This window comes from Cygnus atratus, chromosome 4 (assembly GCF_013377495.2).
Source record: "Cygnus atratus isolate AKBS03 ecotype Queensland, Australia chromosome 4, CAtr_DNAZoo_HiC_assembly, whole genome shotgun sequence".
Classification (NCBI taxonomy): Eukaryota; Metazoa; Chordata; class Aves; order Anseriformes; family Anatidae; genus Cygnus; species Cygnus atratus.
Window position 1 is genome coordinate 52,874,456 of NC_066365.1, and position 19,932 is coordinate 52,894,387.

The 19,932-nt window shown below is 45.0% G+C and overlaps 1 protein-coding gene across 1 annotated transcript in view; it reads right to left on the reverse strand.

Annotated features, from left to right (window-relative positions):
- The window catches only part of LIMCH1 (LIM and calponin homology domains 1), a 174,457-nt gene extending 154,703 nt beyond the window's left edge, over window positions 1-19,754 (reverse strand). The window contains exon 1 of the mRNA XM_035549530.2: window positions 19,568-19,754. Within this exon, the coding sequence (XP_035405423.1) occupies window positions 19,568-19,651 (84 nt within the window). The 5' untranslated portion in view covers window positions 19,652-19,754. The remainder of the gene's footprint in view (window positions 1-19,567) is intronic.
- Window positions 19,755-19,932: the final 178 nt, after the last annotated feature.

A 19,932-nucleotide genomic window follows, 5' to 3' on the forward strand; every position in this document is an offset into this window, starting at 1 on the left:
GAGACACTAGCTGCAAGCATTTTCCCAGGGTTCCAGCCAAAACTTTTATTCTGCTTACTTGTGCCCCCATTTGGGATCCTATCCTCTACTTCTGCCCACTGTCATAGTGCAGCTATTGTTCTGAGAGATGATTTCATGCCAACACACCAGAAGATACTAGTACGATGTAGACCTTTGTGCTTCAAAGCCAGACAGGTAAGATTTCCTTTCTTATCAACACATATCTTACAAAAATGGTCTTACGATGGAATCCTAAAACTTAACTTAAATATATAGCTTTCCCAATTCCCTGAAGCCTTTATTTGAGATAAGCTCATGTTACAGTCATAGTACAAAAGCAGATAAAAAAGCAAGCTTTTATCATAACTTTTAGAGGGTCACCACGTACTTTCCACATAGCCAAAATGTTGTAGAACCTGAAGAGTAATCAAGGCAAGACTGATTCTTTAAGAAATATACCTTTGACCTGAATTGGATACTACCACTTTGCTGTCCCCAGAGCATTCCAAAAATTAGCTGCAGTGCAAGGTAACATAATTTTAAATCTATGGTTTGTGTGTGGGTTTGGGTACACCCTTAGTGCATTCCTTCTCTTTAGACATCCCAGTATCATGATGGAACAGAATCACCGGCTGGTAGGACCTGAGCTTATCGACAGTTTGCATTGATAATACTCAATATATTTTGTAACCGAAAGGTTGTATGTCAAGACAATATTGTCCTTACAACTGCACTGACTGGTCTGTGTTGTGACAAGACTCGTACATGTCCAAAGAAGAACTACAGGAACAAAAAAAAAAAAAAAAAGAAGAAAAGACAAGTATACTGATCTAGATTGAACCCAGGTTCCAGACAATATACTTTTAAGAATCCTTTATTTTGTTGAATGCCCACTACCTGTGAACTTTAAGCATACTTTAAGTTCAAAACACTGTTGTATTGTGGGTCACACCAGAAATGCCACTTGGACTCTAACTCATACTCCTTCCATGATACTGAACTGATTTGTTGATTACCAGGATGAAGTTTACTGTGGTTGCTAGTCAAACTTATTATGAATACTGTATTATGGAGAATTTCTGAAATTTCTTCTTCCACCACTACAAAAACAACATGTATCTGTTCTTGTTCAATGTACCTAATAGCCTTATGCAGTTTTTATACCTTGTAGTTGGTTCAAAAAAGGCAAGTGAAATTTGTAGGTTTTTAAACTAAAAATAGATCCCTGCTTCAAATCTGCCACAAGACATTATAGATTTCAAAGGAAAAAAAGCACAACCCTGAGAATACTGGGTATCAAATGAAACATTTCAGTTTGACTTTTTATTTGTAACTACAGAAGTTAGTGAAGATGTTATTGAGATAAAGCAGATTTAGAATAGCCGGCTGATATCAAGCAGATCCACTACCAAGACAAATAGACAGAGTAAACTTCTACGGCCTTTATGACAGAGAAGTTTTGATCTATTAACCCCCACATTCTGAATTTCAGCCAAAGATTTCAGACAACCTGCATACCAAGGAATAGACAATTCCACACAACAGCACAGATGTTACTGACTAGTCTGTCCCAGACCTCTCTATTAATAATGGTCATTTCAAAATTCCTAATGTATGGACTCCTAATTCATCATGACTTCTTGTTTCCGGAAGGTGATCATAAACATGACAAACGGTTTATTCCAGTTGAATTGTCTACAGTAAGTCAGAAAATTCATGCTGAACAATGTCTTCGATGGGCTTTATCCAGGAAGGTGAAGACAGAAGGTCTACAATGCTCATCAAAAGAGTACAAATAATTACAGCAGCTTATAACCTATGAGTAAGGGAAATTAATCACTAGGATTCCATCTTGGAAGAATAAAAAATAATAATAAAAATCTAACTATCTAACTAAGGGCATTTCAGCTCTGCTTCCTTCCATTAGAACCAGTAAGGGTGGCACACAAATCTTGTGACCCCACAGCAACCACACTGCTCTCTCATTTAGTCCAGGGCCAGCTTTAAAGAACACAGTCCGGTGAGGTATGGGAATGATGGCACTGAGAAAACAGGAGACAAGGAAACTGCCTGAGAGCGTCCAAGAGCAAAGAGCTGATACTAAAGCAAGAAAAATTCATTAGGTCACTTAGCGTCACATCATGGGAGACAGATTGAAAGCCTCAGAGAGAAACAGTTCAAGCAAGGAAAATGACATTTCCTTGCTTGTATAATGCGTATGTAGGTAGCACAAGTAGGAAGGAATAGCAGGGAGCTGGAGAGATGATTTTGTATTTCAGGTAATTACATGTCTTGCTCTGAGATTTGACTACCACCCTGGCTTGTGCCACAGCACTCAGCTGTGTTTCTAATCAAGTCCTTTATACCGAGGTTTTGATAGCTCATTGCTAGTCACACGTTGCTCATTTACCGTGAGTGCCTGGCATCCCAGCGCATGGAGGAGAGCCATAGCTGCGCCTCTATAATGCTACTGAATGCTAAGTACACTACAAAGAATGCAAGGTCTGGAGTCTCAAATTAGCACGCAGTCTTGAGTCTATTTTCCCCGAACCACAGTCCCAGTACTAGCAGCGACGACATGAAATTCATGATTCATGTTTGCAAGGAACTTTTTTGCAAAGATACTGTAGTGATGAGCACCATGTGAGGCTGAGAAAGGCAGTGATTCTGTCCTCGGGATTCGGTTTGAATAGCACATAGTAAACATGGCATAGGACTGCATGTTGAACAGTGAGGAGAAAGTGAAACACTGAATAGCTGCTCATTAAGAGCAGCACTATTCATTCTGCGCACTAAAGAGATACTCAGAAGAAACATAGCAGTGACCATGTATTTAATATGCATGCCCACGAAGGAGAATTGCAGAGAATAGCTTGCAGAGACAACACTATTCTATTCTTTTAGCAGGCTTGACCCTGCAGATTTCATCACGTTCTCCAAGACTGAAGACAGAAACTTACACACGTAATTATTCAAATAGCTCTTACTTCACTGGTGTTTAGCAGTCTTCAGTGAAAGCAGGTTCTAAGATGCTGGGTATTGCATGAGTGAAATAAAATCCCACCTATTTCCCCAGCAGGAATACAGCACGTTGTAATCTTGGTAATTTTCTGTTTTTTAAGTTTCTGTGTGCAATTTAGTCTCACAAAAGCTGCAAATACAGGACAGGAGATAAACTGCCAAAAGACTGAACAGTCAAAGTGTATGCTCAAATGAAAAATAAGAAGAAAAAAAAATGTAAGTCCAAGGAAACTATCATTTGCATTAGTATTCACTTGTCTTCTTAAACACTCTGCTGTTCATGAGGGCATCAAGCTGGATTTTCTGGTACTGTACACGTGAAAGCTCTGTTGGTGTAGAAAGTTATGTATTCTAAGATGAATACACTGAACCTTCTTCAACTATTATACCGACTGATCTGTACGGTAATACAGGTCACTGTAATAGATTAAAAATAATAATAATAATAAAATCAATGTACCTAAGAAATGCAAGTCATTTATTTTCCTGTACCAAGTGGTTGGTTATGTTTTGTGTTATAGAATTTGTTTCTGTTAACCCAACTTAAAGCCTCAACAAAAAACAACAAACTGGGCAAGGCCAAGTTACTCTTAAAAACATGCCAAATTTCTAAAACAGACATCTCCTATAAAAGTTTAAGGGTGTAACCTTGCCGTAACAATGACCACCACCACCAAGAAACCAGGAGTCGCTCTCTCAATTTACAAAAACCACCACAGAATCTGCAGGCTAGAGGACAAAGCTAGTGAGCGTCTGGACTCAATAGGGAAATGAGACCCCATTACCAACAATGGAAACGCACAAAACATGGTCTTTCAAGCCACACACTTGTGAAATCACTCCATCAAGGACTACATAATTAAAGAAGTCATCTCAAGCTAGAATCTCTTTCTCCAGCCTGGACCACTGCCAAGGCTGTCAAACTCCAGGTGATGCTGGGAAACTCCGTACGCTTCAGCACACAAACCCAACACAGGTAAATCCTGGGTGTTGCACCAGGAGGCTGAGAGGCGACCTCACTGCTCTCTGCGACGTCCTGAGGAGGGGAAGGGGAGAGGGAGGTGCTGGTCTCCAGCTCATGCTGTCAAAGACTTCCTCTGCACCTTTTGGCTGCCCCTTCTGAAGAATTCCCTAAAAATATTTACCAGACTTATGAGGAGTCAACTCTTCAAAGGAAAAAATAAAAATAAAAAATAACTTTATAAAAGTAACCAGATGTAATTCCTCCCAAACAAGCACAATCCCAGTGCAAGAAGCACCAACTCCTACCTATCCCTGCACCCAGTCCCTGCCTGAATTATTTCTCGCTCCAGAAGCGGGATCGACCCGGACAGCACCTGCCAGCGGTGCTAGAGCTCACCCACTCTACCTGGCAGCCCCAGAGAATGGCTCACACGGCAGCAGGAGATGTGTCCTCAGCAGAGCGCAGGCCTGGCCAGCACCCCTAAGGGGATGTGCATCTTCTGTACGATCCAGCCAAGCATCGCAAGGCTAGAAATATTTGGATAGCAAGAGAAAATGAATGGTTGTTACAAGGGACACCTCCCATTTAAATGTATAAAAATAGGATGTTGCAGACTACTTTTGGGTTTGTGGGGCAATGCTGGTAGTTTTTAACTTTAATTGCAAAAGATAAAGGCCCAGAAAGCCATGTTCCATCCAATTCTCTGAACTTACCTAGTAAATATTTCCGCTCGTGAAATCTAAGTGAGCAGGTCAGTTACAGTCTTCAGTTTCAAGAAGATGTACCTTCTGTTACAGACATGGTAGCAGGAATTATTATTTTAAATAGGATTTAACATTATTCTTTCCTTCTAGAGAATGAATTATGTTGTGTCAGATCATATTCATGAACACACACCTACTTTTCCACGTATTTTCCAAATATAACATGGGCTGATATTTTATATTAGTAGTGTCTTAAACCAAAGCCATTTAAGTCTAAAAATACAACATACATCAGCTGAACAGAGTATTAGAAACTTATCTCCTGTTGAAAGGAGTTCTTCTCCTTTCCCCCATCCTTCTCCCCATCAGTTCTTCTGCCCTTCTATTCATGCTGTTGTTCTTTCTAATAATGAAAACCACCTTTGTTTTTCTCCTTTCACACCTATGGTTTAGCCCACGAGAGAATTGCTCACCAGAAGCACATGAAATTCATCCTGTGCACTCAGGCAGCAGGATAAATCAGGACAAATTGATGAGCCCAGGGAAAGCATATTCGTATGATAAAAATTAAAGGTGTTATCACAATCCTTTCTAGAATTGCACAGGGTATTATAGACACAACGTGTGAATAGGTGTCACTAGAGCTGAAGTCAGACGGAGATCATCAGAGACCGATACGTCTTCTTAGCATTCTCTTCATCATGCGAGAGATCCAAAGCCGGTGAGAAATGCATTAGAAAAGAAGCAGATGTTGGGGGAGCACCGAGTTCTTCTTTTTACCTGCTTATCAGCAACGAAACAACAAGCATAAGGAAACAAAGCCTCTTGATCCAGCCTGGACCCGTGCCAGGTCCAACTAAACTACCAATTCTTGATTTTAATCACAGAAGGAGCTCAAAACTGGAGCTCCCAAACCACGGCATACAAGTAGCTTCCAGGTGACTGCTAAGCAGCAGAAAAGCAAGCAGAATGGCCGTTCAAATACCAAGGGTCCCCAAAACACCAAGTACTCTCCTCGAGGTCCGGCTGTGCTGACAAGAACTGCTGGTGCCACCTCCCCAAGAGAGAAGGCTGGGGAGACACCACCTGCAGCATCAGCACCATCGGAGAGAAGGCACCGGCGCCACCATTACAATAACTCTCTTCCCAGGACTGTGCTACCTACGTGCCTAAATTTGGAAACTACAGCAATCATCTTCAGGGAGTGAACACCGCAAGCACACACTGAGGGAGACCTTCTTGTTGCTTACAGACTTCACTGAGTGTTTGGGGAAGGGCTGTACACAGAGCCCCAAGCATACAGGCAGTATCTGCATGCCCCAAGAACAAGCAAAGCTGAACAAAGTCTGGCTTTTAAAGTTTTGGCTTCAAAATACTGCGGGGAAGGGAAGAGGTGGAAAAAAGGAGAGTATTGATGGTAAGCCTTTACTCTTTGCCCAGAGGGCAAAGAAGCTAGAACTCCAAATACGAAGGATGCAGGACAAGTTAAATTTTTTAAGCAGCCCAGAATTACTGGTTTAATGGGTCTGCCAAGTGACAGCACGCTCCCGGTAGAGTTCTGGCAGCAGAAAGCCCTTAATCCAAGTGAATTACTAACTGGGAGTAATGTCAGCAAAACAGCTGTCAGGATGCTACGCTGCTCAAGCTGAATAGACAAACAACTGCTTAGGGTTGGAAAGCAATACATTCAGCCCAGCCTCCAAACAAAGAGCAGGAACTAACACCACTGTTTAACCGACATCTGCCACCGCTATCTTCTACCTTAAAAATGGGAGTATGAAGGAGGAAAGCAGAACCAACAAAGGAAACAAGCAACTGTTCTCTTCAGAAGCAGCAGTGTAACTCTGGAACAAATTTGAGAGTTGTCCAAGTCTCTTTCAAAAAGAAGATGTGGCGAGTCAGTACATATCTGTGCTCAATGCTTCTCGCTTTCCACTGAAGTGGAAAGGGATACTATGTGCTGGCACGAAAGAACTGTTAAGAAAAGAAACAACTTCACAGAAGCTACGTACCAGAGAAGCTATATTAGACTCTGTGAGCACCTTACCGAAAGTAGAGTTGCTAGCTCATACTTCCAGTAAAACAACCTGCACCTCCTCTGCAGCAGGGCTGGAGTTCTGACTCCAACCAGGGCTCCCCAAAGTGTGTTTACGGGAAAATATATATATTTACACTGGATCGCAATTGCCTGATCTAGTTTATATTCCCTGAAGGGCCTATCTGTTACAGGTTGCCTTCTCTTGATGCTCTTTATCCAAATTCCACTCCTTCCCTTTACTCAACTAAACTTCTTATTTTTTTTCTCTGCATCAGATCTGGACTGGCTTTATCCAAACAGTGAAACAGGACAGAGATAATTTCAAATGCATCCATCAGACACTCAAGCCATTGCAGCTGCTCTGAGCCAAGACCTTACCCACTCGGTAAAGAGCCAACAGACAGTATGGGAAATAAGAGATACCAAAAGTCTCACCTAAGAAACATACTCTGGTCCCTATGATAGCGCTTCAAGTGGCAGTGCAGCTTTATCAGTCCTTCCAGTAACACAAAAAAGAAGGGCCCATGCAGAAACCCAGGAGGAAGAAGAAAAGCCTTGAAGATACATGCACCAGAAGACACAAGGAGGACGGACGATCAACTACACAGAAATTATTTGAGTGAGCTTGCAATAGTCATTTTCCCCACATAAAGACACCTAAAACACTTAGGGCACAAAGCATGCTGACAGCTGGCAGCATCCACGTGACAAAGATGCATCAAGTGAGCACCTTTTGCCACCTCATCTGCTCCGTATTAACTGATGGATTACTTGGCAGTCATCTGTGGAAAACAAAATCCCCTAACCTTGCCCACGCAAACAGCAAGTAAAATGGCCCAGAGCGCCCCAGCCTTCCAAAAGTCAGATCTGAAGTCAGATGGGCTTTGATGAGCAAGGAGAAGGCGTTCTGCTTTATTAGCAAGAACAAAGTCTTAATTCTCTCAGTTGTGCTAGCCCAAATACTCTGCCACTGCACTGGGAGCAAAAGCTATACTTACCCACTCCAGAAATTCCCAAATATGCTCTTTCCCTCAGCCTCATCAGACTTCTGGTAGGAAGAAATCATAGTTCTGAGGAGCAGGGCATTTGCACAGGGCAACAAACACTGCTTCGAGTGTGTTTTTTACAAAAAAATTTCAGATCCACAAATGCAGTTGTGTGTGGGGAAATTGCCAGGCTGCATCCTAAGGAAAACTGTTACGATGCACTTGCAGAAAAGAGAGGACATGAGTATACACAGCTGGAGTGACCTCCCCTTACCAAAAGCTTTCTACATTGAAGAGTCATTTTTGTAACATACTTTTCATTGAAGAAAGATTTTCTTCATAATCAAAGCAAACACTGAGTACTAACATGTTTCTGCCAGGCACAGGCACCTCAACTTTACAATCACTGTCATGTTTGCTTTACCAACCACTTACACCTTGTATGCAGTTGTAGCTAAATCTGAGGGCCCCTTCCTCCTCACCAAATGCAAAAATAGAAGCTTATGTTTTGCTCATTCACTCCATTCCATCTGGTGTTTCAGATATCCACCTCTTCCCTCAGAATCCTAAAAGAAAACCTCAAACTTTTCATTCTCTTCACTGAGTAGTTTCTTATAGCTCGGGCCCTTTCTCAGCAAGTACTGACATCTACCCATTTCCCACCCCGAAGCTTCACTTCTGTTTGAAGCCCCCTGCCCTAAGCACGTACTGGAAATGCTCACTGCCCACAGGTATCACCAGCACCCCATTCCCCACCAGCCCCTTTCCCACCACCACCTATTTCCTAGTAGCACTGGAGCCCAGCTCAAGCCATGGGAACGTGCCACGTCGATGTTTCATACCAGAGCTCCCCACCCTGCACAAAGGCTGCCCCCACTGCTACTTCTGGAAGTCAGCTCCTCCTAGTGTGCTGTACGTAGTCCTGTACCCTCCGCACACAGCAACAGGGTACTCCCCTTCCCCTGCACAGACATCCATCCCCCTTGCGTCCTCCCTTCTCTCGGGAGATACCAAGGGACAGGAAAAAGGCAGAATACAAAAGCTTTCAGCACAGTTTGAGACTGCGCCGCTTCCAAGTAGTCTGCTCTGGCTTTGATCTATTGATTTCAAGGCCCTTCATGTGGGAAGCTGAAAAGCAAGTTTTCTCCACACAACTCTAAAATGAAAAAGAAAAGCCAGTATGGCATTGTAGGATTAAGTACGGCACTGAAAAACTAACAAATATGGAAGGGGGGGTGAGGGGAACCACAATACCAGACCTGCCCATAAGCAGAACATGCAATCAGGAGTCTTGGTTGAAATCCAAAAATGCAAAAGAAAGAATTAAAACTGTTATACAGCATTACTACTTCAGAGACACTAGCAAACTACAATGAATGGAAACTAATGTTTAAAATCCCACAGCACTGGTAGACGAGTTTTCTACTAAATGTGACTGGAATGTCCTCTCAGAGCTAACCCTGTGCATTTTCATCAAGTTACCCCACAGCTACCTACAACAGTTTTGTTTTCTTTCTCCCGTGAAGTTACTCACGAGAAGTAACATGATGGAAAGAAATGAAGTACTAAAGCATTTATTACTGAGGTGTATTTTTAAATGAAAAATCTTTTTGTTTGGGATAGTCCGAGGTGCCTCTAACACCCAGTGCAGCACATCCCTCATAAGGGCGCCTGCAATAAATTCCATTCGATGCTCATCTTGAAAGAGCACCCATACCAAGTGAGCCTCTGCAAATATGACTGCTTACTGCTCCCCGGGAGAAATAATCATTGAAAGATAAGCGAGGGAGGCGAAGCTTCACCAGCTTTATTTTTAACACCCGTCTCCCTTTACACTCGCCTTCTCGCAGGGAATTTCTAACCCCTCAGCTGTGCTGTGCCAATCCAAGGCGCGCTGGATGCCAGGAACCGCGATGCAACAGCCGTCACCTCCAGTTTCAGAAGGGGCCGTGTGCCTGGGCTGTTCCAGGGGAGAAGCGTGGCATTCCCTACAGCCCGTACCTCCAGCAGGCAATGTCCTCGCTCTCCACACAAGCGGCCATCAGTCCAGCACACTTGGCAGAGCAGCAACGCGGGCAGGGCGGCACTGAGCTGAAAGAAGGAGAAAATCAGGCCCCGGCAAGATCGAAGATCTGCATGGTCGTAATTAAAATGTTTTGAGGGTATTTTTGCTTCTCTTTAGAAAAGGCAAGCTGTTTCTAATAAAAGATAATTTGAGTCACTTGAACTTTGTTGATTTATGACTTTTTTCATGTTTTTCCAAAACTGAAGGCCCCCTTGTCAAAATAAGAATTGGTTTTGGGAGGGGTAGGATGTTAGGCTACGCTTTTGTACCATTTCTTTCAACTCAGGAGAGAGTCACCTTTCTGACTCACTGATTCTGAAATTTCCTTTTTCTTGTTAGTGCCATTTTTCTGGAAAACAGTTTATTTTCTTGTCTATCTTTAATTGATCCAAACACTGGCAGAAGACACACACTGCACATGCATGCTCCCAAATAAGCACTTACTTTTTTTCCAAACCACAACTTTAAAAACCAACTCATCAGAGTCAGGAAAACAATAAAAAGAAAAATATTTATATATTCGCTATCTTTTTTTTAAATAAAAGAGAGAGAAGGGGAGAAAGAGAGAAAGAAAGAGAAATGGAGGAAGAAAGAGAGAAAGACAGAAAGAAAGAGAGAAAGAAAGAGAAAGAAAGAGAAAGAAAGAGAAAGAGAAAGAGAAAGAAAGAGAAAGAAAGAGAAAGAAAGAGAAAGAAAGAGAAAGAAAATATAACCCCCATATCCATACCTATTGTCTTTGTTTTAGGATGTTGTAGCAACCCTTCTGCCAGAGCCACAACCTGCTGGGACTACAAGGACATAATGTAGCTCTGTGAGTACACAGAAAACACTGCTTGCAAAGCACCAAGAAGAGATTTTAATCTCAGTCCGGTGTCCTCTGTAGCCATGCAAACATTCTGCTCCCACTTGAAATCAGTTATTTATGGGCATCAGCCTCCTCTTACACAAAAGAAAGACTGCTTCTCAAGTCAGAGTAAAGGTTACAATTACTTGTATTTGTCTGTGGCCTGTTGTTGAAATACAAATGGAAAGGCTGTTTGGGGCTTTTTTCCTTCAACTCTGCCACTTCTGGAAATGGCAAGTTCCAGCACTGAAAGGTACACTTCTCTTCATCTTCAGTTCACAATATCTCCTTCCAACAGTCCCATCCTGTGTAAGGGACTTCTGATGTTGCAGCGCTATCAAGCATTATCAATTCCTGAAGTCAAAGGCATTGATTTGCACTTTTGTTGGATGTATCAGAACTAAAATAAGTTTTGAGGAGCTGTTGTGTATTACCTTTTACAGATTTCAGCCCCTCACTGTTGGGGAGAAAAACCTGAATCAAAGCAAAGTACGGTCTGAGGAACTGAAGGCAGATAACAGCCTAATTTATTTTTTAAATGGTACTTTAATCCAGCCAGAGACTTCAGTGCTCATGATTGTAATACTGAACTAAAAATCTACCAATGTCTACAGGAAAGAAAACAACCGGAAGATATTTAGTCTCAGGATGAAGACTTTTTTTTTTCTTTTTTCTCAGCACACTAAGTATATACAGCCACTTTCCATATAGCTTGTAAACAACCACAGGGCTGGGATGAAGTGAGGGACATCTTAGAGGCTGGAAGAGACATCATGGAGAATTTTTCCTTTTGTCTTGCTCCTGAAACTCACTACGGATCACATAATGGAAGAATCCCAGTCCTATTTCCAGCATGAACCAGGATCATGGAGAAATGTCTGTGAAGGAGAGATTAATGGAGATCATTTCCCTTTTACCTTACGCATTCAGCTGTAGAAAGGTGAATTAAAGAATTGCTTTCTCTCTCTCCACCATTCTGCTCCTTAGCCTGTGAACTGCTCCATGAATCACTGACAACAATGCTAGCGCCAAAAAGCCACGGCAATATTATTTTTCAAAATCTTAGCTTGTCAAAGTTGATTTCAAAATCAAACTATCTTTGACACCAGGCATGAGATCTCCAAAGAGCAGAACAAGGCTTCCCTTCAAACAGCCAGATGAAGAGAATTCTCTGCTTTCCCCACCGACCAAGAAGTCCCTAGACTATTTTAAATCAACTTTAACATCAGGAACAAGCTCTATTAATAACTCCATCATTAAGCGAGCCATTCTGTGGCAAGGATTACTAGCAGTAATCATTATATATATATACATATAATCAAAAGAAACTAGCTAACAGTTTTGAGTGAGTTATACTAGAACTGAGCAGATTGACTATGAAGATAGAGGATTATTATAACCAGCTAATACCATGAACAAAGAACCACTTAAGGATTCAACAACTGAATTCTCAAGTATTAAACTTGCACATTATCTGAAGACTTGAAAAGCAAGGGCAATAATTTAAATTCCTTATTGGTCAATAATAGCAGTGTAAAACGAATTAAATAACAAAAAGAATCTCACCAAGCAAAGGCAATCGATCATATTTTCAGTTTTCCAAAATAAAACAGGATTAGTAGAAGTAGTTAGATTGGAAGCCAAACACATTTTATGCTGCCTTGAGGAGTTTCCACGAGGGAAACTCAGTAGCGTACCCTGAAAATGCCTGTCGAAAGCCAAAGGAGTTTTGCCTTTGTATGGAGAAGGATCTTGTCTATGTGAATCGGTGCTTAAACGTGACAATTATATAAACAACCAATAAAGTAGGATTAAAAATAAAATGAAGTGATATTTATTCACCCACTTTCAAGAAGCCACAGATTCACAGAAAAATTCAGGCTGGTAGGGACCTTGGGGGGCCCCAAGTCCGACGTCCTGCTCCAAGCAAGGGCAGCTGTAGGCCAGGCCAGGCTGTTGTGAACTTCCTTCAGTTGGGCACGAACCCACACGAGGATGGTGGTTTCCCAGCCTCTCTGGGCAGCCTGCACCAATGCTCAACTTCCCCTGTGGTGAAGAAACTTTTCCTCACGCCAAGTCAGAACCTTCCCCGTTTTAGTTTATGACAAGTATTGCAGGCTCCTGGCCCAGGCCCCTGTGAAGGCCCTGCCTCTGTCCCCCCAGTAACCTGTCCATGCATACAGGGGGTGCTGCCAGGTCCCCCCAAATCCACCTCTTCTCCAGCCCAGCTCCCAGGACAAGTGCTCCAGACCCAGCCAGCTTGGGGGCTCTTACTTCAGTTTATCGATGTCCTTCCTGTACTGTGGGACCCAAAACTGCACGCAGTATTGCACGTGTGGTCTACCAAGTGCCAAGCAGAAGCAAATAACCACCTCCATTAACCCACTGGCTCCTGAAAAACCATGACCAGCTGCCCTTTCCTGCTGCCAGGACACTGTTGTCTTGTCAGCTGGTCCCCCCCCCCAGGCCCTCCCCAGCAGAGCTGCCCCCAGGTGGTCACTCCCCACCCTGTGCTGCAGCAAGGGGGTGGTCAGCCTGTCCCAGGTACAGCAAGTACATTTCTGTTTAATAAATAAGAGGCAGTAATGGGTAGGGTTTTTTTCCAGTTTCAGCTGGGGTGTGTTCTAGTTCATCACATTCTTACGAGTCTGTCCCTAGGACATATGCTGCAGCCCTTTCACCTGATACGGTTCTTAGCATAGCTGCAAGAAGTTTCAGCTATTAATTTTGATGGTATGTTACTGGTACCATAGTAGCACTGTTGTAATCATCACAACCGAGGAGACCAAGTGAGGCAAGGGAACAGAGTAGTTTCTTTCTTAAATGACGTGTTGGAGGGATGGAAAGTTAGATCTTCAGAGCCTGCATGCCAAAATGCTCACACCTTCCCCCTATGCAGCTGCATCAACTGCCCTTTCAAATGGCACTTTCACTCCCATAAATCATGCTTTCTTTGTGACATTCTTCCCCAGCTGTTCTTGTTGGGATACTTACAGAGAACCAATACACGAAAGTGTTCATCTGTGGATGAAGAGCTCCTAGACTGGTAGCTTTTCCAAACCAAAGATAATATCGTTTTTTATAACCTGTGGCAAAGTAACACTTCCGAGATTGGCCAACACATTTTAGAGGCTAGAAAATGAGTCTACCACATTGATCATCTAGTTAATTCTCCATATTTAGAAAGATTCCACCTTCCTTTCTAGAGGATAAACATTTTCCTTTATTTTTTTTCCCAAAAATGTAGTTAACACTAGCAGAACAAATGCAATGAGGTTGAATAGCTGCGTTCAACAGGTCTTTACCACCAGTCGCATAATGGCATTCCAGACTCTGGTCTTAAGGGCAGATTTTTTACCTATTTTAAAATTTTAGCAATGAAAGGAGAAATTAATTCTGTTTTAAGACAATTAACAACTCCATCCTGCATTTCCTTGACATTATCCCTTTATCAATAGCATTGTTGTTCCCACTACTCCCACTCTTGTGCTAAGCACTACTTGTAACATGGCTTAAATGGATCTCATGACAAGGGAATTGGGTCCACGTACACAGGACACAAGGTCAGCTGCCAGGCAACTGGGAGAAGAAAAAATTTCTATAAGATGATAGTCTGATAGGTCAGAGAGTTTGGGCAGGTTCTTCCACCCCTTTAGAACAATTTATTTTTCATTCCACTGAATGACTAATTCAGCCAGAACGAAGAGCATCCCATCAACCCCATCTGCAGCCACTAAATGCTGCCCTGGAGATGTAAAGAAAGAAGAGAAGAATTCCTCTCCAAGTCCAGTCACAATAACCACAGTAAAATTATTCTGAATTCACATCCATCTAGGACCAGAAGTCAGCCACCTTTTGACTCTTTATAGTTCCCACGTTGTGGGAAATACTCATCTAGCCTAACTTTAGCTGTCCACAAATCAGGCAGCTTGTCCAAACTATTTGCATAGATTCCTTCTAGTCTGAGGAACATCCTCATCTCTCCCACCAAGATGAGAGACTTGTGATTAGTACAGATGGATCAGCTGGAAAGTTAGGGCACTGTCAAATCTGTCGGCCGAAACTCTCTTCCAAAGCACAAGGCCCTTGTTCAAAGCCCACTGAGGTAACTGAGAATCTCTCTGTTATAGTCCCCCAGTGGTTTTTGGGATGGACACAGCACCCCTCCTGCCTGCTGGAGGCCCTCATCAGCTGGGCAAATGCCTTCATCATACAAAGCTATAGCCCCACAATACTACTGGAATAGACTAACAGGTCAGGCAGAGTTGGTCTAGATAACTAAACTTGCTCACTTTTATAAGTTCATTCCCAATATATTATGTAAAGTACGTAAGACACTATTCCAGCAGGAGAGAGAGAAATTTGAACTGCGGACAGTGTTTGGAGGCTAACTCACCAACATCTACATCCTACAACATCTGATTAATAAAACCATGCAAACCTAAAGCTTAGTGCATGCACTGTTCCACACTTGAATGGTTGTACTCAGATACTTTCACAGGCAGTCAGACTGGCTTCTCTGGAACTGCTCGCTGTAGAAAGTGTCTGTTGGATTTCATCTGTTCCTGTCCAAGTAACTGTGAGACTGCAGTGGCAGCTGAAGGTCCCAGTCTGGCTAGAGGCACCACCATTCTAGGAGTAGAGTCCCTGTTCAAGAACCTTAAATTTTGCTTGAAAGCAAAGGCAGACTAGATGTCTATGCATATTTGGGAAACACTACTGCAGTAGCAACCTGCAACCTCTTGCAGGATGTAGGTTACTCATAGACACAGCCAATCAGTGTGCTTAACCAATACTTTTAATAAAAAGAGCTTTATCTCTGATGTTCCCCAAAGTCAGGGCACTACACTCAGTGTCATACCATCTTTCCAAGGCCATATAAACCAGCTTGTAAATTACTCAAGTTCCAGACCCCTCCAGCAGATTATCCGATCCAGTCCCTTCACCACACAGAACATATTTTGTCAATGAACTACTTCCATCTCCATATAAGTCCCATTTTTGCAATGGGAGACATAAGCCTCAGCTCTCTAGAACTTCTCCAGCACAGGAGGGAGAGATGCCCTAAAGAAATGTTGTTTCCAGACTCCTGATGCAAGACAGTAACATGAAGTTTACTTGCCTGAATCGCTGTTTTTATACCCCTCGCACCATTTCACAGATACGGTGGTGTAGAAATAACATGCCTGTTTTGCTGTATGATCTGACACATCCAGAAGCACTAAAGAACACACCTGGCCCCACTTCTAGAAGCAAGGCCACTGTTACCAAGTTAAAACTGCTGCCTTCAATACAGAAATCTAACGGCTGTAAAGAGAAAAATTCACAACCAACAAACCCGTCTAGCTGGGGAATTTCTCCTTAACAAGAGCACTCTGTAGGGGAATACATATATGAGAAAAGTGACAGACTTGTAAGTTGCTGCATTTTAGCCCATACACATCTAGAGGGAATGGCAAAGTCAAATGCTGACTACACGGGACAGAAAACATGCCCTGTTTATTATTACCATACAACTAGAAAGGAAGCATTCTTATCACCTGGCAAAGTTACTAAGGAATACAAGTCTATGGAAAAGCCATCCCTAATTGAACCAAGTCTCAACAATGAGGATAGAGCATATTAATGAGGCAAGGATAGGAGGTGCAATGATGAGATAACAATACCCTGAGGAGTTGCACCAGTATTAAACGCGACTTTATTACTGTATTACTCTTATGAGTCTGTGCAGCAAGAATAACTCTGTTTATACAGATGTTCTTTCAGCCATCAGTTTTTCTAGTTTAAGCACACATACTGGGAACCTTGACATTTTAAAATTACAGGCCAGTAGATTAAATTAGATTTGTTGATTCGCTTTAGTAAGCCACTACACTTTACAAGGCTGATATATTCTTTCAGTGAAACTGAGATGCACTAATTGAAATGAGATACTGCACCTTTAATAATGCAGGCCGATGTAGCTGTCTCACAGGGTTTTTCATCAGGTGCCTTTATTTTAAGTCTTCTGAGTGCTACTTATATGGTTCATTTTATCATTAAGAGGGCATTCTTTACTTAAGTAGTGCATGCCAAGCTAAATTAAAATAATAGAACCGGTTTACTCTAACACAGAGGGAAGTGTGGTTGATATTTATGCAGAATTAAATATGTGATTAAGGCTGAACTCCAACCTCCTACCAAAAGTATCTCACGATCAAAGCGGAAAGTCCACAGAGTCCCCAAATGCCATCTTGTGCAACACGCAGCTCACGTCAAGTCTAACACCACTTGAAATCAGAGCTTGGGCCCCTTGGCCTGCTCAGGTATTCACCTTGGCACTTCTGGCTCAGAGCTCCACGGAGACACAAAAGGAAAAGGATTGTTACGAGGAACCACTCAAACTTTAGCGCAACTTGGGCTGCCCTATTCTGTGAAGTAACTCTGACGGAGGGAAAAGAAAACTCCTGGCACCCCGGAGACGTGTTCTGGTGAAACATCGCACGCCCCAGGAGTAAATAAAGGCCTGGAGGAAGGGCAGTACCTCAGTCCTTGAAGATTTAGACATTCACCACTTTGTGTCTTGGCTCTCCATCTGCGAAAGAGGGCAGCCGCCCTTCCCAGCCCCACCAGAGGAGAAATGCGGTGCCGACCACAGGGCGGATTCCTGTCAGCGCTGCACAATGGTGACAGCGCTCATACGACTATTTAAACCAGATGAGAATCCAGCCCGCCAGCCACACAACTTATTCTGTAGACATAAAAATGCACAGCCAGCTCAGAGTTTCAGATCTGCCCATTTCTGCCCCCATTTCCTTGTGTAGCTCAGTTTCACAGTCTAAGACAGGTTTCAAGCTGTCTCCCACTGCTGACGCCCCCACTAAGTCTGTCTTCTCTGTACGACACAGGTTCAGCAGCTTTGCTTACAACAGCTACTGTTTATTTTATTTTCCTTTGAGATTTCACTTCATTTTAAACATACAGAGCTGAGTTGGAAGCCGCAACACACTGGACGTTTGCTAACACCTCTAGGCCAACAAATGCATTGGTGAGACGACCATAGAGCCGCCTGGAGCAGATGGACCCAGGGGCCAGACATGGCATGACCCTCGTTTCTGGTTTTTGCCCAGATCAATAGGGTTAGCACACTGAATTTTGATACCCGTAATAAACAAATAAAATCTTGGGATGTTAAGACTGCTGTCACTTTTCAGTAACTTTGGACTAATATGTCAAGTTCTGCATAATTGCTCAGTCCAAGTCATTGGGAGAATGCTGACCACATTTTTGTAAGAGGTAATAACCCTCATGCCCCAGAGCTTACACCGGGCTGTGATTAGGAGGAAATATCATTCTTGAGGCAAATTAAACCACATTCACTTCACAGGTAGCTCCTTCCTCCCTTCCCATAGCAGGAGCACCCACTGCGGGCACTGCTGTAGAGGCAGACACTCCCCCCCAGCCCCGCAGCCACAGCAGTGCCCCTGGCTCCTGCCACACTCCCCAGTGGGAGGAAGGTGCCAAGAGTAACAGTCCCACCTCGCACATCTCACCCCTACCTTCCACACACCCAGAAGATTAAAAACAGCGACAGAGGAAGCGCAAGAAGCCATATACGGCTTCCTTTATATGCGTGCGGGTCCCTTGGACCTGCATCAAGTGCATGAGGCATTGCAAGCCCTCATGCGCTGCTTATCAGGCCCTGCATCACACAAGGATGGGCGTAAGACCTCCCGTCACGGCCAGCGGCAGAGCAAACTGCCCAGGAGGGACGTTTCCGCCTGACCCACAAGTTTCTGCTCTGAGACAGGAAGGCTTACACTCCCTTAATTATTATCATGCCCGGGGTAATGGCTGGCAGCCTTGTTACCTACAGAGGACTGCTCTGCCATTGAGTTCCTGGCTCTGTCAGCAGCCAGCAGCACTCGTGGTCACAAGGTATTTCGTGTACCGCATGTATGGCAGGGTCATGTGCCTCCCTCCGGGTCTCCTGCTACAAAGCGGGATGTATAGGTATGGGTTCGTCTTCCCAAGACAACTGGCGTGCACTTGCGCTCCCCTTTTCCTCTTCCAGGCTGCACACCCACCTTCCATCGGCACAAAACCCCGTCTCTCCCCGGTCCTCACTGCTTTTCTGCCTCCGGTCCTGCAGCAGCCAGCCAACTGTGTCAGTGCAAATTCCCCCAAGCCTGACACAGCATTACCTTTTCGGCTGGTGTTGGGGTGAACCCTTATTCCCGACAGACTCCAGAATCTGGGACCGAACTGTCTGCAGTGTTCCCCGGGGTTTAGGCTACCGTGAAGCTGCAGCGATTTCCAGGCGAATTTGCCTAACCACGCCAGGAAGCCGGCATCTCCTGCGGCTTACGGAAAGCTGCAGATTAAACGCAAAGCCCGCAGCTGCCGGCAGCTATTCCCCTGCCATCTCGGCTGACACCACCCTCACGCGTGTTCCCGACCCGCAACCGGACCACGGGCTATTTCCAGCGCCTCTACTGCCCCACGCCAAAATATTTAACCCTTTCGTTTCGCCCCCCAACCCGGCCGTTTTCCACGTTTTACACCGCAGCCGAGCGGCCCCGCGGGATGAGCACGGCCCGGGGCGATGGGGGCGCGGGGATGGGGGCACCCCGATGCGCGCCCCCGGCCGCCCCGATGCGCGCCCGCGGTACCTGCGCGGCCTCCCCCGGCGGGGGCTGCGGGGCTGGAGGCTGAAGGTTGCGGGGCTGGAGGCTGCGGGAGCGCCATCTCCCCGCAGTGTGCCGGGGGTCCCTCGCAGCCTGCCCCCCCCCTCTGCCCAAGGGAGCCCCCCGCTGGGGGTCGCGGCCTCCCCGCACCTGCCTCCCTGCTCCTGCTTAGGGCCGGGGAGGGGAAATGCGATTAAGGGATTGAGCTCGGGCAGGGGCCAGCCCGGAGGAGGAGGAGGAGGAGGAGGAAGCAGCACCCGCATCCCGCCCGCTCCTTACCTCGATCCACTTCTGCGCCTCGCCGAAGGCCGGCTCGGGCTGGGGCTGACCCTCTGCCGCCAGCTCCAGCCCGGGGCTGGCCATCTGCGGGCCCCCGGCTCGCCGCCCCGCAGCGGGGCCGTGGATGGACGTCGGGAGGATGGCTTTTATTTTTTGGGGTGCCCGCAGCCCCGCGGCTTCCCCTCCCTCCGAGCCACCCCCCCCGCCCCCCGGCGGCGCTGCTCGCCCGCGCTCGGGTCGCCGCCGAGGCTCGGTGCTCGGTCCTTCCTCCCTCCCTCCGTCCTCCGTCCGTCCTCCCTCCCTCCCCCGGTCCTCCCCCGGTCCTCCCCCGGCCGCCCCGCCCGCCCCGCCGCGCCGCCAGCTAA